The 27351-nt window shown below is 43.6% G+C and overlaps 1 protein-coding gene across 2 annotated transcripts; it reads right to left on the bottom strand.

Annotated features, from left to right (window-relative positions):
- Positions 1–721: 721 nt before the first annotated feature.
- Positions 722–25590, bottom strand: LOC109430385 (trypsin-1). Of its 2 annotated transcripts, none has more exons than XM_062846321.1 (4): positions 24693–25544; positions 1622–1793; positions 1169–1563; positions 722–1113 (listed from the first exon to the last, which is right to left on the bottom strand). In XM_062846321.1, the coding sequence occupies exons 1-4, from the start codon at positions 24762–24764 to the stop codon at positions 742–744; spliced, it is 1011 nt and encodes a 336-aa protein (XP_062702305.1). In that variant the 5' UTR covers positions 24765–25544; the 3' UTR covers positions 722–741. The 2 variants fall into 2 exon arrangements, with proteins under 2 accessions (XP_062702305.1, XP_019561994.2); XM_019706449.3 differs by lacking the exons at positions 722–1113; positions 1169–1563; positions 1622–1793 and adding exons at positions 1937–2341; positions 2408–2802; positions 2877–3024 and having other exon boundaries at positions 24693–25590.
- Between the last annotated feature and the right edge of the window lie 1761 nt (positions 25591–27351).

Genomic DNA, 27351 nt, shown 5'->3' with positions numbered 1-27351 from the left:
ACGTCGGAGGGAAGCGAAACTCACTCCAAACATTACGAGACAATTCGAGTGGCGTCATGCAATAGTTTCACCGCTGACACCAAGTTCATCACTAGCTCGACATGTTTTGAAGGAGGTGTCTGAAGGAGTATGTGACAAAGCAGACGTGACGACCGAAGTGGTGTGGTGAAGCAAAGGCAGTGGCTGAAGCTCGATTGGTACAAGTTAATAAAAATGAAACAAGTGTACAAGAAGCCGTATTATCGAAACGATTCGAAGGGCTGATAAGAAAGAATGGAAGAATACAAATTTATTAGACAACTTACACTACCCGTCATAAGTATGGACTCACAAAAAGTATTGCAACAATATTGCATCACCCTGACTCACCTCGATATCTCTTAAACCAGAACACCTACAAAAATGCTGTCTTCAGAAAAGTTGTTGCTATTGATCTTCTGAATAACTTTCCAGAAGACAGCATCTTTGTAAGTCCTCTGGTTTTGGAGATATCGAGGTGAGTCAGGGTGATGCAATATTGTTGCAATACTTTTTGTGAGTCCGTACTTATGACGGGTAGTGTATATCGGGTTACGTATTTCTAACACTTTATTGAGTATACTTTTCAAATGATATCAAATATCGTATTGCACGCATCATTGTTAATCATATTGCACGTAGATTGAAACATAAATAAATAAATTCATAAATTAATAAATAACAGAAACAAAAACAAATCTGACATATATGTCAAATCTCAGATTACTGCGTACAGTAACAGCCATCGATCGTGTTATTTTTGATAAAATCTTCGTAGCGGTTCACTCTGCTGTACACCCCTGGGTAGTCTGGTTTGGCGCATCCCTGACCCCAGGACACCACCCCGGCAATCTGATGAATGTTCTCCGACTCCATTTCCTTGCTGATCACATGCAGCGGACCTCCACTGTCGCCCTGACAGGAGTCCTTCATACCCTCGGGATATCCAGCGCACATCATGTTATCGGTGATTTGATCGCCACTGTAGCTGGTGTTTTTGCAATCTTCATTGGACATGATCGGTACAGTAACTTCCTGAAGCGTCGGCGAAACACTTCCTCCCGAGGAGGTTGTTCCCCAACCCGTCACGATGCCCTGGAAATATGGATGGTGTGAGTATTCGTTAACATCGAAAATATTTGGAATTTACATTATAGCCAGTATACAGTTCCCCGGAAGTTGGCTGACAGACCGGCCTTAGCTTATCGGTCATCTGCAGGACGGTATCCAGTCTCAGAACTGCAATGTCGTTATCGTAGTTCAGTGGACTATACTTGGGGTGCTTGTAGATCCGTTCAACTTTCGCTGTAATGGTTTCCGTCTCGTTCAACATACTCTGGTCGTGATCCAATAGCGTGACGCTCATGCGTGTCCGACTGAAGCCGTGGACGCAATGAGCAGCAGTCATTACGTGCCGATCTGTAATGAGCGTGCCACCACAATAGAACCGATTGTTGTACTTGAGGATTGTCATCCATGGATACTGATTCACACGAGTCTCCATACCGCCCACGATTCGCTTCACCGTATTGGTACGACCGCATTCTGAAATTCAAAGTAAAGAGTGAGCTTATGAATTAAACAGAGGTTTTAAAAAGCTTACGGCACATGGTACAGTTCTCAGCTGGCTTCAGTGGAGGCGATGGACGCTGAACACCTGTTAATACTTCTAACCACTCAAGAAAGGCACTTTCTTGGCGGCCTGGATTTCCTTCAGCGTGAACGACAACGCTGTCCTCATTGTTCGGCTGTTCGTCGACAGCATTACCAATTTCCTGTAAATGAAATGGAAAGCAAGTTGCGAAAGCGAAGCAATGAGTCAATGATGCCTAACGACTGCTACTTGAGAAGCTACATGATTGATGAATTGCAAAGCAGTAAGCTGTTTCGGATACTTCATAAAGCACACCTATTAAAATTCCATTCATCTGTTTTATTTTCATCCTTCCAGTTATTCCGAACAGTAGCAAGCATCGGCGGTGTTTGTCATTAGCCACGTCCGGAAGCGGTTTACCCTGGTGTAGACTCCAGGATAGTTCGGTTTGGCACATCCTTCGCCCCATGACACAATTCCCGCTAGCTGGTGAACGTTCTCTGACTTCATTTCCGTATCAATGACGTGCAGTGGACCACCACTGTCTCCTTGGCAAGAATCTTTCTTCCCCTCTGGGTACCCGGCGCATAGCATATTATCAGTTATGCGACTCTGGCCATACCCAGTCTTCTTACAGTCCGTATTGGACATGATAGGTACGGCAACCTCTTGCAGATTCACCGAAATCTGTCCATTTTCTGATGTAGCTCCCCATCCGGTCACGATTCCCTGTAACGGAAATATGTACTCTTCAATACATCAGAAACCCTCCGAGAGACCTCAATTGATCCATACCTCATATCCCGTAAAGGATTTCTTCGCCGATGGAAGACAAACCGGTCGGATCTTGTCGCTGAAATTAATCCTCTGATCCAGCTTCAGAAGCGCAATATCACTGTTGTAGTTGTTTGAGTTGTACCCATTGTGTTTGATCACCCGTTCCACTTTACAGGTGATGGTTTGCGCTTCCGTTGTACTCGACCGGTCATGATCCAGCAGTACGACGGATATCTTGGCGGGGTTGAAGCCATGTACACAGTGAGCTGCCGTCGCGACATGTTGATCAGTGATCAACGACCCACCGCAGTAAAAGGTTCCACCGTATTGTAGCATAGCCATCCATGGGTACTGATTGACACGAGTTTCCGTCCCGCCAACAATTCTGGTTGCTTGATTCGTTCGACCGCATTCTAGGATGATGAACGGAAATCAACGGGTTAGTCCACTGAGTCGCTACGGCATTAACCCCACGGAGAATACTTACTGCACTCGGCACAGTCGGAAGGTGGAGTTAGTGGTGGGGCTTGGGTGGTCGTAGTGGAGCCAATCCAGCTGACAAGCCACTCGAGAAAGGGATTACGTTGGTTAGGGTCCTGCCGCGGTGCGGGACGGACTTGGGTTTCAAAAGTGATCTGGAAAATGAAAGTGTAGAGATAGAGAGATAGTTCAACAGAGGATAGGTTAGGTTAGTTCGTAGATTGAGCAGTAGATAGAGGAAGCAGGGGTTTAAAGAAATGACTAAATAATATATAGAAACATATTCTTCAACACGCATCGGATGCTATTGAAATGTTTGCCAAAACTTTCGATGCTTGTTCCATGAGTAGGGATTATTATTAAATTTTATTCAGATTAATTTAGGATTAACAATTAATCAGCAGTTAAGTTAACATTGTATTTTATTCATAGTAATGTCACAAACAGCGGAGTAGCCAGCTTTTTCTTTTTTCGCTCACTCTCCTAAACGAACCCGTGAAAGAGCGGGATGAAACCAGGGGCAAATGGCCCCTCCTTCCATCTCTCTCTTATACGGTGTTCAGTCAATAACTTTTCTCACATGCCTTGGATCGCTTTGCGGTCCTCGAAGGGTTGGTTCCTCGTAAAATTTCCAACAGAAATCATTCATTGATTTATTTTTAGGTGTAAAGGGACAACCTGTGGCGATTTTTCTTTGAAAAAGTGATTTTCTCCATGAGAAATCGAGCTGAAATTTTGCACAGTTGATATGGGGGCAAAATGGAACAAAGTAAGTGTACAGGAGTAAAATGTCTTTTTGTGTCCTACGCTAATATTTATTCTATTCAGGCTGCAAAATGGTCCAGGAGCGTTCAAAATGGCTTTAGTCCTCATATGTTCGAACCTCAGTCGATGACACAAATCAGCAGCCAAGAGTTGCGTTTAGCTGGTAGTTTTTGTTTTTTCTTGTTAACAATGGGGGATAATTTGCTTAACAGACACCTGAACAGGGAGATCTAGGTACTGTGAGGATAGGGACCGCCTTCTACAACCTAAACTAATCGAACCAAGAACTGATACCAGCCAGCACACAGAAGTACGTGCCAACATGGAGTCTCCGACTAACCCGACCTTACAGAGAATCCTTTTCCAACCGCGGGCTAAGATTCAACCCAGAAGACCGACGCAACGCTACCTGAATGTTCTCAATGATGCCACTTAATCGCTAAGAGGTAGGACCTACGTAGCTGACTCCGAACCCTTGGACCATTTGTTGTATAGCGTCTGAACTAACCATTCTCGAGTCAACGCTACTGTTAGCCCAACTATCTACCGTCGGAATCATGGGTTCATCTTCCTTTGGTGGAACTTCCCCACGCGCGCTACCGTTTGACCGTGGAGGCCAACCTGGCAGTCCTGCGTATGTCTCTTGTGTCGTTCATTTCGAAGCACTCTATGTCCTCCCCGGTAAGGATACCATACCAGTGACACAATACAGTACTCAGATGCAACCCTCAGGCACATTAGCTTATAAGTACTTTCCAGCATACCATGGTAACTTTCGGCCCCAAGCCGGACTGCCATACCTTAGTGTGGTCGAAGCGACACTTGCCAGAAGCTTGCACATACTGGCATGCACCGCAGAGCTGTTGGACATCATCCGGGACAGTGCCACTATAGCTATAGAGACTCTCCTGCAGACATAATCCACGTGGCTAACGAATGTAAGCTTATCGTCGATCATCACCCCCGAATATTTGACGGAGCGGTTCACCGCTAGCTGCTTCGAATTTCGGTTGTTCATAACCACCACCTCAGTTTTGTGGTGAGCCAATTTTAGTTTCCCTGGGTCTCATGCAGGGTTCCACTTCTTCGATTGATTCACTATGGACCTTGACACCTCGTCCAACATGACATTCCATAACACCGGACCCAGGATCGAACCTTGCGAGACTCCTGAGGTTATGTGAAAGCATTTCTGTGTCGTAAACTAGTACTCGATTCTGGAAGTAGCTTCCGAGAATCTTGTACAGTCACCCGGGCACCCCTGATGCAGGAGCGCATCGGCTAAATGTTGGTTTATGGAATGTTGGTTTGATGAGTCTCCTCGAGCAAGGCAAGAAACCCTGAGAGTACATGAAGTCGGAGCTAGTCGATCATTACACATACACTTCAGAATCTGCGTGAACTACTCAATTGACCAACGCGGAGGCGCATAGCATCTACAGAAGAAGATCCCGAATACCTTGGTGACCACGAAGTCCTTGTAAGTAGTAGACACCGCATGGATAGGGTATTTACCCGTCTTCCCTATCGTAGCCATTTTTCTGCTGCCATTCGCAACCCAGTTACCGTTACCCCGCCGGTATTTGGTATGTATCCGCTATGATGCTGATATTCGTCCTCCATCCAGCGACTACCTGACTCAGCAGTTGCTGGGCTGCGTCACAGTGGTTCAGGTTCAGCTGCGTTACCTGCAATTTGACTTGTCAGCTGTGGTGTGGTTTTTCTTTTTGAAGGTCGGGCACCTTAGGACTCCCGTCGTTGGGTGCTTGCTGTTCACGGCTGTTTCGGAACAAATCACACATTTGTGAGGGTTCGTACAGCTTTTTTTTCTTATGGTCTCTACCTCCACATCGCCTACACAGCTTGCTTGTTGTTAGGGCCTTTGCAGTCCCACGACTTGTGTCCTGGTTCTTGACACCTGAAGTAAGCCTCCGGTGGCTCATGTGTGGTTAGTTGTCATACCGACCTCCACACCTTACCTTTCTAACGTATTCGTTAGCGTCCGCCAGAGGCAGCTGTAAAGGACATGTTGCGGACCCCTTGGCTCCGGTGCCATGTGAGCCCCAAGCAGTCATGGTGACAGATGTCAAATTAGTAGTTAGGGTGACAGGTGACATTTCGAATCAAACTGTCACGTAGAATGATTCGTAAAATTGAAGTTGTAGCTAGCAGCAGATATTTCGTAACGTAAATTTGAATTTTTTGTTTATTTGCTCATATATTATATTGAATTATATAATTATAGGATTCCTAAATTAAAACGTTTAACTAGTGTTCTGTGGGTAAATCGAATTGATTCGGACACTACGTTGTAAGTAGCCACTATACTATGAATTGGGCATGAATTAATAAAGTAAATATGTTGCAGCTTTAGCACTACTCAACCAAAAAAGGCGAGTTGCTAAAAGAAATCCGAAATCACCAACAGAAACTAAAGAACGTATAAATCGTCGTTACACCATGAACCGGACTTCTGTCGTACGACAAACACGATCACGGACACGGGCGGTAGCGGAAGATGGATCTAACCTCCAAACGGATGATGACCAGCGAGAGAATGTATCCGTTAAGTCATCGGAGGCCAACTTCCAAGCTTCGGTGATCGATGATAAGCGGGCAGATGAACGAGATTGTGGTGCCTGCGACCGACCTAATAAGGCTGAGTGGTATATGGTGCAGTGCGGCGATTGCGGAAAGTGGTACCACTTTTCCTGCGCCGGAGTGACTTCTAAAACAGTTCATTCCACATCCTTTGCTTGTACCCTTTGTGCCCCTCGAATGACCCTCCCTCCGACAACCTCGGTATCTGGTCGAACAAGCACGTCTAGTATGCATAGAGCACGACTGGCCCGTGAGATGCAGCGTTTAGAGGAGGAACGCGCATTGCAGCAAAAGATCCAGCAAGCAACCTTGGAGAAGTTAGAGCGCGAGCGGGAATACATCGCACGGAAGTACGAGCTGTTGGAGCAACAGGACGAAGCGTCGAGTTCGCATAGCGTTCGGTCGAACCAGACAAGCAGAGTTAGAGAGTGGATCCAGGAGCAGAACAATGTACACTCCCGTTCAAAAGTTTGGGGTCACCCCCTCAAAAACATGTCATTTTTTTAGGCCCATATCTCCGCCAATTTGCGTCCGATTTCAAAACCCTAGGTTTCATTCAAAAGATAATAAGTCAAAGAAACTTTGAACATGATTTAAAAGAAACTTTTTCAAAAAATTTTTTATGTAAACTTAACCCAAAGTTGCCAAATTTTCTAAAAAATGAAAATAAACTTACGGCAGTGTCGCTGGAAGTTGGGTCGACCAAATTTTAAGATGAGAGCGGTAATATGACCCATTTTCTATTAGCTTTCAACTGCTTTTTACAGAACTTAGCTAAAAAATCTAGAAAAAAAGTTATTAAGTAAATTAATCCTTGATGTCATCGACCAAAAGTTTGGGGTCACCCCTCAAAATGCTGTATCGGCCAAAAGTTTGGGGTCACTATCGTAAAACATGGAAAAGTGATTTGTTGATATCTTTGTAATTTTTCATTCAATTTTAATTCTTCTTGGCTTATTTGAAACAAAATGAATGATACTTACTGCATAGAAATTGAACCACACATATTTGTTGAAATTTACATACTAAAACTTAACGTAAAGTTGCCTCATTTTTTGAAGTGTGGTAAAATGTGCTAACTTTACGTAACATTTTTATTTACAAAAATCGTTAAATACGTTAAGTTGAAGACATCAAACGTAAATTTAGTTAATTATCTTTGAAATGAGCCAAAAATAATTAAAATTGAACTATAGATGACGAAGATATCACCAAATCACTTTTCCATGTTTTACGAAAGTGACCCCAAACTTTTGGCCGATACATCATATTGAGGGGTGACCCCAAACTTTTGGTCGATGACATCAAGGATTAATTTACTTAATAACTTTTTTTCTAGATTTTTTAGCTAAGTTCTGTAAAAAACAGTTGAAAGCTAATAGCAAATGGGTCATATTACCGCTCTCATCTTAAAATTTGGTCGACCCAACTTCCAGCGACACTGCCGTAAGTTTAAATTCATTTTTTAGAAAATTTGGCAACTTTAGGTTAAGTTTACATACAAAATTTTTTGAAAAAGTTTCTTTTAAATCATGTTCAAAGTTTCTTTGACTTATTATCTTTTGAATGAAACCTAGAGTTTTGAAATCAGATGCAAATTGGCGGAGATATGGGCCTAAAAAAATGACATGTTTTTGAGGGGGTGACCCCAAACTTTTGAACGGGAGTGTAGTTGGGATCATCAACACAACTGCTGGGGCGCCCGATGGAGGAATGGCGAACAACCACACGAACGCTGAGGCTTCAGGTGCAAGTCATAATGTGCAGATCACGTCTACTCCGATGAAGACAGGGTTCTGTGCAATCAACATGGATCGTAACGGCAACGGTGAGAGCCACCCAGCGTCTAGCATCGGGGGTGTAGCCGACAGTGACATGGAAAACACATTTGGCAGTATAACCATCGATGGTGTGGAACGCTCCGTGTTAACCGGGGGCACGGATCATATCGTGCCGCTGGTAGATGTGCAGCCGCTTGCAGATCTACTCGAATACTCTCCAGCAAAGATTCCCGAGGGGGGTGCTCGCCCAAAAAACCCGATGCCCTTGTACGAGAAGTGGCGTAGAGAGACCGAGGACCTTCGGAAAAAACACATCTGGAAGCAACATGAACATGAGGTGGAAATCGAGAATAGACGCAAACGTGAGCTGGAGCTCATCAGCAAACTCAATCAGCTGAAAGGAAGTAAAGAGGAGCAGTTCGAGTTGCAGCGTCGGCGTGAAGCCGATCTCATACGTCAACTGCAGGTTCGGGAAAAAGAAGACGCAGAAACCAATAAACGGCAACAGCAGGAACTGGAAGAAAAGAACGTGGAGCTGCAACGTTTGCGCGGAATAGAGCGGGCGTTCATCGAGATGCAGATGTCTTCACAACAGCAGCAGATTAGCATGAAAAACCGGAACGCAAGCTTCGAAGCCATAGCGGAACCAGTACGAAGGACAGTTCAACTACCGGAAGTGGAATCGTGGATGCAACGTCGTCCGCAAGTAGGTGAGGGTAAAAGCGTCCCGGACCAATTGGTAAGTGCGCCCCATTCTTCTGTTAGTTCCCTGGAATCAATCAACACCACCCCCTCGCAAACCCCTTATCAGCAAAACGATCTGGATGAGCTTTCGATGATCACTCCAATGGGTGGTCGATCTCAATACTCCTTTCCCCTGCGCCAATCTGCGCCAATGTTTACCCCTCGTGCAACCCCTCAACACGAACTGCCACTTAATTTCCCCGGGTTTTCCCCCCATGTCGCACCTCATCAGGAATCTCGACCAACTTTCGTCCAGGTAAGCCCCTCTGTAGCGAACTATAATCCTATGCAGTTCCAACATGGTCCAACAACGCAGCAAGTGGCAGCTAGACAAGTAATTTCCAAAGAACTTCCGCCATTCACTGGAGATCCTATCGAGTGGCCGATGTTTATTAGCAGCTATCTCCATTCAACGAGCGCATGCGGTTATACGGACTCCGAAAATCTACTGCGGCTTCAGCGGTGTTTGAAAGGCACGGCCAAAGATGCAGTTAGCAGTCTTCTTTTGCATCCATCTTCGGTTCCACAGATCATTACCACATTGCAAACGTTGTATGGCCGGCCTGAACAAATCGTGAGTAACATGGTTTCGAAGGTTCGCAATACTCCAGCCCCAAAAGCGGATCGATTAGAACATGGGTGACATTCGGTTTGATGGTGCAGAATCTGTGTGGTCATCTCAGGGCGGTTGGACTAGAAAACCATTTGTCCAATCCTATCCTGCTACAGGAACTTGTGGAGAAGCTGCCACCCACTGTAAAGTTTAATTGGGCTTTGTATCAGCAGAGTCTACCTACGGTGGATCTCAGCAGTTTTGGAAACTACATGGAGAAGGTTGCCACCGCCACAAGCAGTGTGGCCACGCCGTTGCTGAGCCAACCAAAGATGAACAAGGAGGACCGAACCAGAGGAAAAGATAGAGCGTTCGTTAATGCCCATGCGACGATGACTCAAGAGAACGACGATGCTAATGTAGCACCCGATGAACATCAGCAGTTACACGTCGCTGCGAAGAAACCTGAAGCAACATCGACATGTCTATCTTGCGGCGGAGGGGGTCATCAGGTTGCGAATTGTTCGACGTTCAAAAAACTATGCGTTGATAATCGCTGGAAAGAGGTGAAGGAGAAGCAGCTGTGCAGTCGGTGCTTGACGGCACACAGTCGCTGGCCGTGTCGCGGCGAAGTCTGTGGAGTAAACGGTTGCCAGAGACGCCATCATCGGTTGCTCCATTCCGATTTGGCTAAGGAGGAGAAGAAGCCAATGGAGGAAACGAAGAATGCCACCGTAACAGTCCATCGTAAGCTGACATCATCAACGTTGTTCCGAGTATTACCGGTGACACTTTATGGAAGCAAAGGAAAAGTTGACACGTTCGCCTTTCTAGATGACGGATCCTCGGTAACCATGGTGGACCAATCGACTGCAGAGGCGCTTGGACTTGAAGGAAAACCAGAAACCTTGTGCATCAATTGGACCGGAGGAATACAAAAAAAACTGTGTGCGCAGCAAGTGGCGATAGATGTTTCAGCGATCGGCAGCGACAAACGGTTTAAAGCATCTGAAGTGTACGTGGTCGAGAACTTAGGATTACCCGAGCAAACAATCGAGTTTCAGGAAATGGAAAAGCGTTTCGCCTACCTCAAGGGATTACCGGTAAGGAGTTTTACAGCTGCTGTTCCCGGTTTGATGATAGGACTGAACAACATTCACCTTCTGGCCACACTTAAGCTGCGTGAAGGACGAGTAGGTGAACCAATAGCCACGAAAACGCGCATTGGATGGACTGTATACGGAAGCTTACGTGGGGGAGTCGATCAACTCCCGCACCGTCAAATGCACATCAATGCGACACCTACTGATGATGATCTGCACTCGTACGTCCAAGATTTCTTCGCATTAGAAAGTCTGGGGATTTCTGTAGCACAAGTAACAGATACAATAGAAGATCAAAGAGCCCGCAAGATCTTAGAGGAAACGACAAGGCGTACCGAGAGCGGAAGGTTTCAAACGGGTTTGCTTTGGAAAAACGACTGTGTCCAATTTCCGGATAGCGAACCGATGGCTAGAAAACGATTCACGTGTCTAGAGAAGCGACTTAGTAGAGATCCAGAACTGTACAATACAGTTCGTCAACAGATAGCGGAGATGCAGGCAAAGGGCTATACCCATAAAGCAACTGCTGAAGAGTTGGCAGAGTTCGAGCGCCAACGGTCTTGGTATCTGCCACTGGGAGTGGTACTACATCCTAATAAGCCAGGAAAAGTGAGGCTTATCTGGGACGCGGCCGCCAAGGTTCAGGGAGTGTCACTGAATACGGAGTTATTGAGCGGCCCGGATCTACTAGCGCCACTGTTGGGAGTAATGTTCGGATTCCGCGAGAGACAGGTGGCTATATGCGCGGATATCATGGAAATGTTCCATCAAATAGTGATTCGAAAGGAAGATCGCCCCGCACAGCTGTACAAGTGGAGGGACTCGCCGAATTTGCCGATGGAAACCATGGTGATGGACGTTGCAATTTTCGGCGCAACTTGTTCCCCGGCCCTTTCGCAGTTCGTGAAGAACAAGAACGCCGACGAACACAAGGAAACACACCCTAGAGCAGCCGAAGTTATAAAAAAGAAACACTATGTCGACGATTATCTCGATAGTCTCGATACAGCGCAAGAAGCCGTGGAGTTAGCTCTAGAAGTGGCAAAGGTTCATGCTGCTGGAGGTTTTTTCATTCGAAACTGGATCTCGAATGATCATACAGTACTGAAGCGAATCGGAGAGAAGAATCCCAAAACAGTGAAAAGTTTCGTTGGAGAGGGTCAATCTGAACGTCTGCTGGGAATCGCCTGGCTACCAGAAGCGGATATTTTCACCTTCACACTCAATTTTCGCCACGATATACGAGCTTTGATCGAAAACGTACTGGTACCGACCAAACGCGAAATGCTACGAGTAGTGATGAGCGTTTATGACCCGCTTGGACTTGTATCGGCATTCGTCATTCATGGGAAGATCCTCATCCAAGACGTCTGGAGAACCGGAATCGACTGGGATCACAAAGTTCCTCAAGACGTGTTTAGTCGATGGAAGCTATGGTTGGAGATTCTGCTGAAGATGGGTGACGTAAGCATTCCCCGGTGCTATTTCCCAGGGTACGATCCAATCAGCTACCGCTCCCTACAGTTGCACATATTTGTAGATGCGAGCGAACAGGCATTTGCCGCCTGTGCATACTTCCGTATCGTCGACAAAGGAAGGATTCGTTGCTGTTTGGTTGCATCGAAAACAAAGGTAGCGCCGCTCAAGCCATTATCGATCCCTCGTCTAGAACTGATGGCAGCGGTAATAGGAGCACGGTTGAAGAAGACAATCATCGAGAATCATTCGCTGGAAATTCAACAGACGTTTCTTCATAGTGATGCCGGAACCGTCCTTTCGTGGATCCGGTCAGATCCGCGCCGTTATCGACAGTTCGTGGCGTTCCGCATTAGTGAAATTCTGAGCTTTTCAACGGCGGAAGAATGGCGTTGGGTCCCAACGAAGCTCAACGTTGCTGATGAGGCCACCAAGTGGGGAAGGGGTCCTTCATTCGAACCAGATAGCAGAATTATGAAAGGACCATTGTTTCTGTACGACGATGAACAAGAATGGCCCAAGGATTGTCGAGGCGAAGTAAAAGAAACAAACGAGGAAATTCGGCCAGCGTACGTTTTTAATCACCTCCTTCAAAAGCCATTGGTGCATTACGAAAATTTTTCGAAATGGGAGCGACTACTGCGGTGTATTGGGCAAGTTCACCGCTTTGTGGACAACTTGAAACGAAGCTGCCAAAAGGAGCCTGGAAGAGTAGGAGATCTCACGACGCTTGAACTACAACGGGCAGAGCGCACGCTTTGGAAGTTATTGCAGTCTGACACCTATCCGGATGAAGTAGCCACGCTGAAGTACAACATTCAAACCGTCAACAACCCGAAGAGGCTGGAGAAGAGAAGTCCACTTGCGAAACTGTCGCCGGTAATGGATGATGATGGAGTTCTTCGTATAGATGGCCGAACTGCTCACAGTGAATACGTATCCCACGACGCGAAGCATCCGATTATTCTCGCGAAGCAACACGCCGTAACAGCACTACTGCTAGACTGGTATCATCGCAGATTTCGCCATGCCAATAACGAGACTGTAGTCAACGAGGTTCGCCAGAGGTTTTACATACCAAGTGTGAGAAATCAAGTTCGAGCAGCGAGGAAGCGATGTATGTGGTGCAAGGTGTATAAGGCCGTTCCTGCACCACCGAAAATGGGACCGTTGCCACAAGCGAGGTTGACACCATTTAAGAGACCATTTACCTATTCCGGCGTCGATTATTTCGGGCCATACTTGGTGAAAGTTGGGAGATCAACGGCAAAGAGATGGGTCGCTCTATTCACATGCTTGGTAACGCGGGCAATTCATCTGGAGATCACGTGTAGTTTGTCCACGGACTCGTGCAAGAAGGCGATTCGAAGATTCATCGCGCGCAGAGGGGCCCCAGTCGAATTCTACTCGGACCGTGGGACCAATTTCATCGGCGCCAGTCGTGAACTAATGGATGAGATTAAACGTATTAACGTCGAACTCAGCAGCACCTTCACGGATCATCAGACGCAGTGGAAATTCAACCCGCCAGCTGCTCCGCACATGGGGGGATGTTGGGAAAGAATGGTTCGGTCAGTCAAAGTCGCTCTGGGTGTGCTACCCGTCGAACGAAAACTCGACGAGGAGTCCTTGGCAACGTTTCTTGCTGAAGCAGAACATATGATAAACTCACGCCCTTTAACTTTCGTACCAATCGAAAGCGACGATTGCGAGTCACTGACGCCGAACCATTTCCTGATGCTCAGCTCTAGTGGGGTAAAACAGCCAGAAAAGACACCCGTGGATGTTGGTATGGCGTTGAAAGGAAGCTGGAACAAAATACAACACACCTTGGACAACTTCTGGCGACGCTGGCTGAAGGAGTACCAGCCAACCATAACGCGGCGGACTAAATGGTTCCACGATGTTCGTCATGTTCGGGAGGGTGATTTGGTGGTGATTGCCGATGAGGGGGTGAGGAATCGGTGGATAAGGGGTCAAATAGTGAAGACCTACCCGGGAAAAGACGGAGTACCGAGACGCGCCGACCTGAGAATTCCAGATGGGTCGGTGATGCGAGATCGACCAGTGACCAAGCTGGCCCTACTGGAAATCGGTACAGGAAGTGACGCCGAACCGGAAGTTCTAGCGACACGTGGGGGAGAATGTTGCGGACCCCTTGGCTCCGGTGCCATGTGAGCCCCAAGCAGTCATGGTGACAGATGTCAAATTAGTAGTTAGGGTGACAGGTGACATTTCGAATCAAACTGTCACGTAGAATGATTCGTAAAATTGAAGTTGTAGCTAGCAGCAGATATTTCGTAAAGTAAATTTGAATTTTTTGTTTATTTGCTCATATATTATATTGAATTATATAATTATAGGATTCCTAAATTAAAACGTTTAACTAGTGTTCTGTGGGTAAATCGAATTGATTCGGACACTACGTTGTAAGTAGCCACTATACTATGAATTGGGCATGAATTAATAAAGTAAATATGTTGCAGCTTTAGCACTACTCAACCAAAAAAGGCGAGTTGCTAAAAGAAATCCGAAATCACCAACAGGACACGTGTATTTCAACCGGGCCATCTGCAGCTCACACACTGCTGCCGCAGAGTCGTGACGAGCTCATCCGCATCATGGATCCTATCTAGGTCCCCTCACTTCGATATCTTCGCCAAGGACCTCTGCCGTCAGGTGGGGGTGATCTTCACCTGACGGCTACCTCATACGCTTCTGCGATTGAATGCCATAAGCAATCGCGTCCGACATACTCTGAGGTCAATCCGTGAATGCAAAGGATTCCGTCTGGGGACGTTTCGCCAACTTCAGCTTCATCGGGCCTGCTGCCGCGTCGGTTCCCATTTGTTAGTAATGGTCCCGCTTGGTCGCCACCGTTGACTTTTGAAGTCTCATCAGGTCCTGCTTGAGGTGCTTACTGATGTTCGACTTTAAAGACGCAAGACCACATCTCCACTGCAGAGAGCCCATCTTGTTGATGGCCGTCGGGAGGGAATGGGGTTCCCTACGATGGAACTTTGTGCGCAGCTACCTCCTCCTGTATCCACGGTTCTCAACTTTCTTCATGCATTAGCTCACGCTCATCGCGCTGGCTATTACTGATGCTATCAGTCTTTATTATTATTATTATTATTATGCGTTAGAAAACCTAGGCAGACCTTTCTTTTCTTTTTTTATCTGTATTAACGAGATTTTTAGCCCTAGGCTAGTTCATCTCGGGACCCACACTTTACTTCCCTTCCGAAGGAAGAACTCACACTTTGCGAGTTTGTCGGGAGTGGGATTCGATCCCAGGTTCTCGGCGTGATAGTCAAGTGTTCTAACTATCACACCGGGTCCGCTCCACAGGCAGACCTTTTCAGCGACCTCCTTATCCCACGTCTCCACAAGACAGAAATGTCTTGCTATTTTACTGCCAGAAAGAGAAAACGTAACAGAAATAATCAACACCGCTGCTTTCCATGCAAACAGCATTTCTGTCATGACACATCTGTCCAGCGAAATGGCAAGACATTTCTGTCTAGTGGAGACGTCGGGTTAGGCTGATACCCTCGGCTAGAATTCTTGGCCAACCGCACGCTAGGGATTTGGATAATACTGAACAGGTTAAAAAGTAAGCCGTAACTGGAGTGCATCTCAATGTAGAAAATTCATTTCTGAGTGTAAGTTTTACAATGCATAAATTTAACTGTGGTGTGTACCTTGGTAGAATTAAAAGCTTCTTTGCAGAGTGAGTTTTACAACACAAACAGTAAATAGTGGCGTAAGCGAGGATAGTTGCGGGGGATTCCTTCCATCCAAGCCTAAACGAATAACTGCAGGATACCAATCTCAGGTATCATGACAAAATAAGGTTTTTGGAAGGTTATTCTGGAATTCCCCCTTCAGGACGTGCCGTTGTAAAAAGTACAACACTATCAAAAACATCGCTTGTCATACACAATGCGAGCGCAGTGCAGTTTTAGGATCAAACAGGCACGAGTTCTGAAAGGTTATATTGCGCATTTAGTTCACCACTGTACAGCCCACTCAGTCTTCATAAATGCAAAAACGTTCGGCGCACTATTTCTTTGTTTTATGCTGAATAAGTGCACTGAACACACCGAGTTGATTTGTTGCAATCGTGCAATTTTATTGACATTTTTGCACTCTTGAAAACTCGTGCGATAGTCCAGTAGCGAACTAATAGCTTATTTTGGTATGGTGTAGGTATCGAATTACTGTCAAAATATACCTCAACAAGTTATAGTTTTACTATTGAGGACTGCTTGAGGTGTTTTAGGGGACTGCTTGAGGTATTTTAGGGGGCTTCAGAAATTCTCAGGTGAGTTTCACGGTTTCATGGGGGTTTCAGTGGCGTTTCAAAGCGTTTCAAGGTGTTTCAATGCGTGAATTTTACGGAGGTTTAATAGGGGTTTTAGAGGTGTTTCAAAGCGTTACAGGGTATTCCAGAAGGTTTCCGATGTATTTCAAGGGACTTAAAAGGCTTGCAGGTGAATTTCACGGAGGTTTCTTGAGGGTTTCAAAGCGTTTCAATGCGTTTCAGGAGGTTTCACAGGGGTTTTAAGGGTCTTCAGAGGATCTCAGGTAAATTACACGGAGGTTTTATAAGGATTTTAGAAGCGTTTCAATGCGTTTCAGGTCGTTTCAAGAGGTTTCACAGCAGTTTTAGGGGGGATCAGAGGCTCTTAGGAATATTTCACAGATATTTTAAAGGGATTTTAAAGGCGTTTCAGGGCATCTCAGGAGGTTTTAGGAGAGATTTAGGGGGCTTCAGAGGCTCGCAGGTGAATTTTTCGTGTTTCATGGTGGTTTCAGAATCATTTCAAAGCGTTATTCAGCAGGTTCCACAAGGGCTTTAGGGGGCTTCAGAGGCCCTCAGGTGAATTTCACGGAGGTTTTATAGGGATTCAAGAGGCGTTTCAAAGCGTTTCAATGCGTTCCAGGGTGTTTTAATGCGTTTCAGGGCGTTTCTGAAGGTGAATTTCACGGAAGCGTCATGGGGGTTTCAAAAGCGTTCCAAAGCGTTTCAAGGCATTTCCAATGCGTTTCAGGGCGTTTCCGGGCATTTCAGGAGGTTCCACAGGGATTTTAGGGGGCTTCAGAGGCTCTCAGGTGAATTTCACGGAAGAACCCTTAAAGATTCTTCGAAGTCAAAACTAGATAGGTCATAGTTACCTGAGGTTGAGTGAGTATGAACCTTAGTCGCAAATCTCTTAGAGACAACCACATACGTTAGCAGATCCGATGACCTATACTCAAGGAAGTTCTTGGAGATCCTCATGCTAACAATGAACTCATCACTTGACAACACATAGCTACATGAGGCTGTGTAAGCATAAATCGGCACCAACATTTTAAAAGGGCGTAACTGCTTTTGCAACCAATGCCTTCTCACAGAGCTGTGTGTCGTATATCATTCATCTCACGCAATTCACATCCATTAATCGAAAGAGGAGGATTTTATCTTTCTATTTATGCTAGTGGATTGCTCGAGAGGGATGGGATACGCTCCACAGCTTTGTGAGAAGGCATTGGTTGTAAATGCAGTTACGCCCTTTTGAAATGTTGGTGCCGAAATTTCATTCATAACGCTCACATAGATCACTGATTACACTTGTAAATCAGATGGCCTTAACACCAGGGAGCTCTCGGATATTCCTATTCAATCATAGAACCCGAAACTTGATAGGACATAGATGCCTGGGGCTGTGTGAGTATAAACCTCATTCTTAATGCTCTTAGATACAGCTAGTATACATCGTAGATTAGTTGACATATACTCAAGGGAGTTCTTGGAGAACCTTAAAGAATCATTGGTAGATCCGATGGCCTGTACGCAAGGAAGTTGTTGGAGATCATCTAACTGACAACAAACTCACCACTTTACAACACATAGCAACATCAGTCTGTGTAAGAATAAACTCCATTCATAATGCTCCAATAGATCACTGATTACGCTTATAGATCAGATGGCCTAAACTCCAGGGATATCTCGGATACACTTAAACTTTTAACCCATAAACACTCCGTAAACGTCTCTTAACTCATAATTCTACTTTTTTTTCGTAAACCAACTTTATCTGTAATCCTGAGTACTCCAACAGCTCTGAAAACAATCAAATTCTTTTTATATAACGTTACCTAAATGGAGGGACCTTAATAAATTTTACCTAAATGGATCCTACCTAAAGGGAGGTTTCAGTGTAATCTACAGCTATTTTCTTCTACTTAGGCAGAGGTACGTTTTTAAATGCAGTAAACGAACAGTGAGAGAATAGTGAAGAATATTATTCTTCTTCTGCATAGCTCTACGTTCCCAGTAGAACTAGGGCTGCCTCTCTCCAACTTAGTGTTCCTTGAGCGCTTCCACAGTTATCAATTGGAGGGCTTCTTTGCCAGTCATTGCATGTTTTAGTATATTGTGAGGCAAGCAATGATACGCTGGGATAACCAATCGGAGTAATCCAGCTTCTTGAAGAATCCAGATGCCAGTTTCTTGTCTATCTCAACTGCATATCGCTCACGCAGAGCATGTGGCACATCCCTGGCTTTGACGAACACAGGAGATACATCGGTTCCAGGTGAACCTTGGCAGGAGGTCCCACTAACTTACCTGGAATCTGGAAATAACTTACCTCGAAAGGTGGGTAGTTTGGTCCGTTGCCAGTTTTGAGCTATTGATTTAATTGATCGGCTCGGAAAACATCCGAATCAGGTTGATTTGCTTCACGACCAACGAGTGAATGTGACTCTCCGGCTACCACGTATAGATTCAACCGGCGGTTTGTAGTTCAACGGTTACGTTCAGAGGAAGGCGTCCTAGGCAATTGATAGGGTGTCCGGTGTAGCTTGAAAATGTCCTGTCCGTTCTTAGCAACGAGTACTTTGGTTTGATGCATCTCAGTTTGGATTCTGCCGTATTCAGCTCCATGCGTAGGCCTTGACCTTCAATTTCGACATCAAACATTTTCTTACCCGAGGATGCTATATCGTGAACTTGGCTCTGCGACTGTACGACGTCGATTTCCGATATTGCGGTTGTGGCATCTGACATCACGAAAACGGCACTGGCTTCGCATCCTTTGCAAGTCCCTGTTTCTTGGTTGTTGCTTCGTTGATTGAAGAATGACTTCTTCCGTGTCTTCGTACTCACATACCCCAGCTTGTTGGTCTCATCAGCTACCAGGGACAGCACACCTGTATTAACCTCCCGCGCCGTGTTGCGGGTCGCTTCGCGAATGTAGGCTATCTCGTATGGCTTCTTCGCTATGATCTCATCGCATATATCACGAGCTTCCAGGCCATGCAGGAGTTGTTCGGTGAACATTTGGTCGAGAAAGTCTTCATATTCATAACCTGCAGCACCCTGTCTCAAACGAAGAACAAATTGAGCGACCGATTCACCCTTTTGTTGAACGATCTGTCTGAATTTGATGCTCTCAACAATAACGTATTTGTTGTTCCTCCTGATCGAAGTGATTGATCATGATTGTTTGCAGGGCGAAATCTATCGTTGTTGGATCTTGAGGGCTCATCAGAAACTTCAGAGCGTTGTTCAGCTCCGCACCCATGTGAAGCCTGGCGTAATTGACGTACTGAGCCTTGGGTATCTGGCTCAGTTCCAAGGCCCACTTAAACCGATTGAAATAATCGGCGACGGAGGTTCCTTCAGTTAGACGGTACTCGGACATCGAGAAAACGGGAGTTTTTGTGTGTGCCTCCGTAATCATTGCTGAGTGCTGTCCCAGCAGTTCACTGTTTTTATGCGCCATTTTGAAATTCTAGAAGATGGATGCGATTTCGACGGATGCGAAACTTCGATTTCCGTCCGCGGCGAGAACCCGACGATTCCACTTCTGACACCAAATCTAGACGAATATTTGAAAAGTGCCTATCTGCTTTTTGCAAACAAACATGTTTCTGTCTCTGCAGGGCCCATCTGCATCCACCCACGCACACCAACACCCTTATCAGATAGCTTGAAGAACACTCTTTCTGATAAGGGTGTTGTTGTGCGTGGGTGGATGCAGATGGGCCCTGCAGACACAGAAACATGTTTGTTTACGTAAAGCAAATACACCCTTTTCAAATGTTCGTCCAAAAATTTGTTGTGCATGTGGGAGTTTCCCGGTTGGAATAATACGACGCGATTTATTTACTTTAATCGATTCTACATTTATTTTATCCGAGATTTTTCTAACGAGAGACAATTTCTTTGCTGAAGGCATTTACCCAACATGGCGAACTGACTGTTGATTGATTGATTTGTCACACGAGTTATTTATAGTTCAGCATTAATTTTGAGGCAATGCATCCATGAATAAATTTGAAGCAATCACCAATGATGACATAGAAGACGTATACGCCACAGTAGCTTTCAACACATTTCAAATTCATCTGTAAATAATGTTAATTCATGCTTTCTCTCATACATATTTCTTATTTGAACATGAGAAAAATTAAACCAATAGTCCAATAGAAAAATTAACCGAGCTAATTTTATTAATGAAAATCTGACAGGAGGTGGCAGGAGGTAACACGTGAACATCAATATCATCATCAACAATTTTGTCGTTTTGTAAATTGGCTCTATCATTTTCCAAGTGTAACAGTTATAGTTAATCATCATAGGTGAAGATGTGATGTGCTTATAAAACCATCAAAGGACGGACTCAACTATCCGGCAATAGGAAAAAATCACCCCGGATAATCGAACATTTATTTTTCATTAGCTTGTTGTGCTAAGGCACCTTAATTGGTGTCCCTTGCGGAGATTGCTCCAGGATGTCCATCTGGGTGTTCCTCCAAGAACTTCTTTCTGAAGATCCTTCTTCTCCTTTCTTCTTCTTCATCTTTACGGCTCTACGTACCAACCGCAACTTGGCCTGCCTCTTCAAGTGTTATTCGAGAAATTTAATAGTTTAAGGCTTTTTTGCCTGTCATTGCCTGAATTTTTATACTACAATCTTTTTTACAAGACTTTTTTAAGTAAAATAAATTTCAAGCGATTTTTTACACGATTTTCTTGAAATTACGCGATGTTCTGAATTCTTCTCTCCTGGTCGCTATTTCTTTCCGACGGGGCTTAAATTTCTCTTGTTATCCTTGGTTTGCTTTAGTAATTCCTACTAGGGATTACACACTTAAATTCAGAAATTGATCTCGGTAAACGGTTTACCGAGAATCCAACAGCTAATATCTCGGTAAAATATTTACTGATTCTCGGTAAAAAAAATTACCGAGATTTCGTCAAACCATTACCGAGTCTCGGTGAACTTTGCCGAGATCTCGGTAAAAAGTTGGATTACCGAGATCTCGGCAAAGTTTTGACGACATCTCGGTAAAACTTTTACCGAGATTCAGTAAAAAATATTACCGGATTCTCGGCTGTTGGATTCTCGGCAATCCGTTTGCTGAAGTCGGCGATTTAATTTAAGTGTGTGTAACTTGTATTCTTCCAGATTTATTAATGGACTTCTTCTGAGAAATCGCCAGGAAATAATTCGGAAGTTACTTGAGGTGAATTAGTGTTTCAGAAATATGTTTCTCTAGGAAAGAGGAGTCTAGGATCTTGGAAAACAGTCTGGGGATTTCTCCAGCAACTCCTGAAGGGTTCCCAGAAGAAACAAAGGATTCCCAAAAAAAAATGCTAAAGAAATCCCATCAGTTCTGAAAGTATCCTTCGAGGAACAATTGGATGATTTCTTGAAAGAAGTTATACAGGATTCCTAGAAGGAATTTCTCAATGATTCCCACAAGGAACTTCTGGAGGATTGTCAGGAATAACTTCTCCGAGATTTCTATACAGAACATCAGGAGGACTCCCTGAAGAAACTTTTGGAGGATTTGAGGAAAGAATCCCTCGAAGATTACTAGACTAAACTTCTGGGAGATTCCCAGTAAACGCAGTAAGAAATCGAGGACAATTATTATTATTATTATATTATCTTTATTTACGAGATTTTCAGCCCAAGGCTGATTCATCTAGCAGTCATGGGGAAATAACAAAGATGAAAGATGGAATCCTCTTGGAAAATCTCTGGAAAGTATTCCTAATAAAAGTCCCAGTATGTGTAGGTGTTTCTACTACGCATAAATACCAAAAGTCATGTAGGAATCCTTTAAAGAAAATTTTGATAGAGGACATTCCAGGGAAAGATATTATGAGAAACTCTTCAAAGAATCAAAGAAAGAACTTCTGATGAAATTCTAGAAAAACTGTTGAGCGAATCCCAGAAAGAAATTCTGGAGGAACTCCAGAAAGAACCTTTGGAGAAATACCAGAAAAATTTTCTGAAGGGATTTCAGAAAGGTATATGTATGATTGAATTCCCGTAGGAAATTCTAAAGAAATAGAGAAACTCCTATACAGGTCGGACTCAATTATCCGGAACCGGGATCTGATGCTTTTCAAACACATATCTGGGGAACGGAATGCTCTAAAAAGCTGAAATATGGACATTTTGTCAAGGAAACATCGATAAGTAATCAGTCAATATTTCAGCTTCTTCCAGCATACCGTTTGCAAGATATATTTTTGTGAAGCGCCTAAACACGACTCCGGATAATCGAGTCCGACCTGTATTTCAAAAGTAAAATCGTGGTGAATCTCCAGAGCCACTCTTGGATGAATTTCAACAGGATGTTTAGGCTAAATCCCAGAATGATTTTTCTTAGCCCACCTTGTGCATTAGGGCCATTCTAGAACCAAACCGTACACTACGTCAGCGAGCTGTTCCCAACATAATGCATAAGGAAGTTAAATAAATTTCAATTCCAGGTAAAATATTTGAAGGGATCCCCTAAGAAACTCAAGGAGAATCCGAGGAGAAATTTCTGAAGAAATCATAAGGGGATGAACCTCTTTTCTCTGAAAATTCTTATCGAATTCCAAAAGATAAACAATCGGCATGGTACAAGATAACCTAGAAGAATTATGGAGGAACTTTTTGGGGAATCCAATATTCTGGATAAGTTACAAGTGATTGCTTAGAAAAATTCCTGGGGATTTCATAAAAGTATCCTAGACGAAATATTTATTGGAATCTGTGAAGATGATACTAGTAGAGAGTATCCTTTTTGTTAGGATATCGGAATTACGTTCCTGGAGATTAATCATTCCTGGAAGTATGTAATATTTTAAAACGTCGATCCGGGTACTAGAACTGTATTATGTGTCATTCTTGCGTTCAACGAAAATAGATTTCCAAAAATGTGTTCACAAATGTGGTGAAAACCTCTTGTCGGCGTCACAGTCAAAAAAATGTTACTTGAACTGTGCAACCAAGATGCGCTAAAAGACATTAAAAAACAATTAAATTGCATAGTAAGCTGCATATTTTTACTTTTGGAATGTGTTCTACAGTAAAACTTCCAATTCATATTAAAATGTTGCAAAATATTTTGTCAAAGAAAATTATTCCGTTTTTATCACTATTCCGTTTTTGTTAACTGAAAATCGCGGACCATGTTGATAAAAACGGAACATACCATTATATAACCACAGTACCATTGTCTACCAAATTCATTTGCTTCGAAATTCATCGTATCCGACAAGCGTAAAGAGATTACGACACTGATTGATTTCTTTTTTGTTGTTAACACACATATTTGAATTATACCTAATAAGAAAATCTTTTAAAAAGAGCGACTATTGTCAAATATATTTTTCCGTGTACGATGCATTTTGATCCATCTCCCGAATGCAGCGTTCGGAATTTTCGCTCATTCTCACGAACATAGAATTCTCCCTCATGCCATATTTCAGCGCAAATCTAGCTTGAGAAATCTCCAGCACAAAGAGGTGAGTGAAATAGTTATTTATGGAACGAGTTGCAAAAAGTTGATTTTTTTGAGTTTTGCAACAAGTTCCATACAAAATTTTATGCAATGATTTTTTTCCATAATGCAACTCGTTTGAGTTGTAAATGTTCATAATGCAACTCAAATGAGTGGCATTATGAACATTATGCAACTATTTTTCATTATGCAACTCATTTCAGTTGTATTATGAACCGGTACCGGTACATTATCGCTGAAACGAAAATTACGAACCCTGCCCGAATGTGATGCATCTGTTTGCACCATGTTGGCAAGATGGCTTGAAATCTGTCTGCCATCTGTGGCATTATGAGGCACACCTTGCGGAAATAAAAATGCATCTAGGGATGTGCTACCACTTTCGGTTAACATTCATGATCACTTCCAACATAAAATACAGAAAAAAAGTTACAAAACTAACGGAATTGGTCATAGGAACAGTGCGTGGTTTACCGAAACCGATATTTCACGAAGTTATGAAAATTTTCTTGTATCAGCACTAATTCCACCACGAATTCCTGATCGCACAAAAGAAATCCTAAGGTTCTAACAGTCTTCTTTAAGAATGAGAAACATATATAAACCAATGGTAATTGTAATTTTAGCACACAGCTGTGCTGGCATAAGTATTTGCTCTCAATTTGTCTCCCCCTAAATCGCAAGTTTATTACCATACTATATATTATACTCCTATTGTACGATGCTTGTTCCCTCTGAAATAACCACAGATGATAAAACGACAGCTTCGTTTGAATACGTTAACTTTTGCCAAAGGATGCCGTTTTTAATTTTAATCCCACCAAACCCGTTTTCGACACCTTTGTTGCAACATTTATATTTGTATCGCCAAAAGATCGCAACCTACTGAATCGAAGAAAATTTAAAATTCACGAACTGAACTGGTTTACACGCTTTTTTGGGGCTTCCGGAGAAAGCCGTTCTATTGACATCAGCGGTCCGAATAATCAACTTACTTGACAATGTATCACTCCAATTAGAATACACACGATCAGGAACTGAGTCAGATAGCCAAGGTATCGTTTCATTTTCTTTCAATTATCACCCTGCTGGTGGCACAACTTCACGCTTTGCTAAATTAAATTTGCACTGCTTTGGAATCGAAACTTGTCAGTATCGACTTGATCACTTTCACTTGATTTGGAATCAATTGGTCATGCTTGCTATTGCTGTTGAGGTGGCACTTGTCCTGAATATCAATTATCCTAGCTAAACGGCAATCCGATTTTGTTAACCTCCGTTCGAAACGTTCTGATCCGCCCGACAAACCAGGGCGCCAAGGGCTCGTCTTGTTTGGTCGTGTGTGCCCTAAACATACGTCGATCTAATCTCGGCGCAAGGTTAACCACTACTAAACCGTGACGGTTGATTCTGAGCGCGCTGAGCTGTGATGACAATTTGCCGCGTCGTCGCTGATATCACTGAAGAAGAGTAAGCGGTATGCGGTGTTGGCGGCGGCCGCAGCGATCATGGAAAGAAAGTAAACCGCCCGCCCCGGCAGCTGAGTAGCAGCAGCGTCGTCGTCGCCGTCCTCGTCGTTGTCATTGGCGCGCTTGCTCATCTGCTTCGATTAAGCGTTCGATCATGCATGGCGGCGAAGAAGCAGTCAGTCTGCAGCCAGTAGTGTGGAGTGGTCATCCTTTCGCGGATCCACAACACAGCCAAGTTCGATGCCACTTTCGCACCACTACTGACTGGAACGTGGACCAATTTGCAACCGTGGGCAGGGCAGTAAGGCGGGATATTCAGCAGTGTCCCCAAACGCCTCCGGTGCTGTTAATGGAGTGCAGTGATCGGCGCTTAAGCAAGCTTTAGGCCAGGAAAGTCCGAGAATATTGGTGACAAAATAAGATAAAAAATTAAGCCCATGGAGATTCTTAGTCTCTCAGCAGCCACTATGATCTCTTTTTTCTCGAGGTACCAGCCCGACTGCGAGCACCTTTAGAAAAGAACGAGTAACTGAAGGAGCGTTTCGGAAGGATTCAGAGCTGCAGGGCCGTACTTGAACACCTGAACCCTGAACACCATTACAAGCCCCTTGAACTCCTCTCAAGAGGAATTCCACGGAGTCATGTCAGTCGATCCTGAGCGACCATTTCAAAAATATCTGAAACTTTGCACAGTTTTTCAATTTCATCTAAATCGCCATTTTTCGATATCAAACCTTCATATTCACTCACGACTAACTTTTCAAAAGGGTGTATGCGAAAATAGTTCAAAAATATTCTAAAAGCTGTACAGCAAAAACGGATTGTTCGATTGTTATGAATTTTTCAGCAAAGTTAGATAACTAAATGATGATTCCTTAGAAAATATACACTGTAAAAAATTTCTTTTTTTACTATAAAAAAATATGATCTTTATCACAAAAACTCAAATATCTCAGAACCCTATCTTTTTACCAACGTCAATTTTTTAGGGAAAATGGCCCATTATATCAGCTATCTACCATAAAATTTTGGTGATGGTAAACTGATAAACAAAAAAGTTATGACATTTCAAACATTTCACAATTTTTACATTTAGTAACAAAAAATTTTTTTTTCTGTGTAAATTATTTCGAGAACTATATTTTGATGCTGATTTTATTGTAAAGGCTACCGGATGAATTAAACAAGTAGTTTTCATGATATTTTTGTTTGATTATTTATAATTACTATAGTATCTATTTGAACCTTAGACGCGATCCAGTGTTGTGATCAAAAATATTGAGATTGTCATACTTTTTATTGTACGTGACTGGTGAAAAAATCTCTTGATAGTGTTGAAAAGCTGTTGATCATAAGAAAAATGGAATTAAACTTATTTTGAAGACGAAAGCTGCATAATAAAAGTTTTATATATACGCGTATACGTCTAGTTGATCTGCAAAAAAATACCCCTTAGAGAACAGACTTTATGATCGGAAAAATGCGAGTAACTTCAACAACAACAAATGCATGAGAGGTACATACCACAGACAAACAGACGAAACGCCTAGAACAATTTTCGTGAAAATCCATCGCCCAGTTCACACTACCACCACCTGGTGGAAATGTTTCACGAAACACTGCGTTGTGCAATATCGTCATCAGAAGGCGCTAGTGTGAAACGTCAAACGCAAAGAAAAACGATGGGCACTCTTCTGGTTATGAAAGCCACAACCAAGATTCAAAATGATCGTTAAAGGCGTGGTCAATGAAAATTTCGTCAGTGTTACGTTTGTTTGTCTGTATACATACCATGAAAATGCTCACGAAAAAGCAAAAAAATACTACCGCTATGGATATTAAAAATTTTATAGTAAATTTTTTCTTCGTCCAAGCAAACAACACCAAACTAGTCAGTTAAAACTAATAAGTGATTTTGTTTATTATAATCTAACGAACAACATGAACAGTCGCTTTCTCAAAGGTCTTCAACTCAACGCTCTCTTGTAGACCGTTTGTGAAAAAAAAATGTTCAAAAGAGTTACGAAATCTCATAGATAAACTGAAAGAGACTGGTTATGCCCAAATTGAATACAAATTTACGCATTTGCACGTCCTGCCGTCTAGACTTTGACAAACGAGCCATCTGTATATCATCGGTAAAGCAGGGCGCAGGAAGTTCGAAAACGACAACAACTGAGAAATT

This window comes from Aedes albopictus, chromosome 1 (genome assembly GCF_035046485.1).
Source record: "Aedes albopictus strain Foshan chromosome 1, AalbF5, whole genome shotgun sequence".
Lineage (NCBI taxonomy): Eukaryota > Metazoa > Arthropoda > Insecta > Diptera > Culicidae > Aedes > Aedes albopictus.
The sequence above is the reverse complement of the archived record's forward strand: the minus strand, read 5'-3'. Positions and strand labels throughout refer to the sequence as shown.

Excerpts from the sequence above, each read along its gene's own strand:
- LOC109430385 (XM_062846321.1), bottom strand. The coding sequence starts at position 24,764 with ATGAAACGATACCTTGGCTATCTGACTCAGTTCCTGATCGTGTGTATT. Across the intron at positions 1,794-24,692 it reads TTGGAGTGATACATTGTCAA|GAAATTGGTAATGCTGTCGA; the intron begins GTAAGTTGATTA and ends TTTCATTTACAG. Across the intron at positions 1,564-1,621 it reads TGAGAACTGTACCATGTGCC|AATGCGGTCGTACCAATACG; the intron begins GTAAGCTTTTTA and ends TTTGAATTTCAG.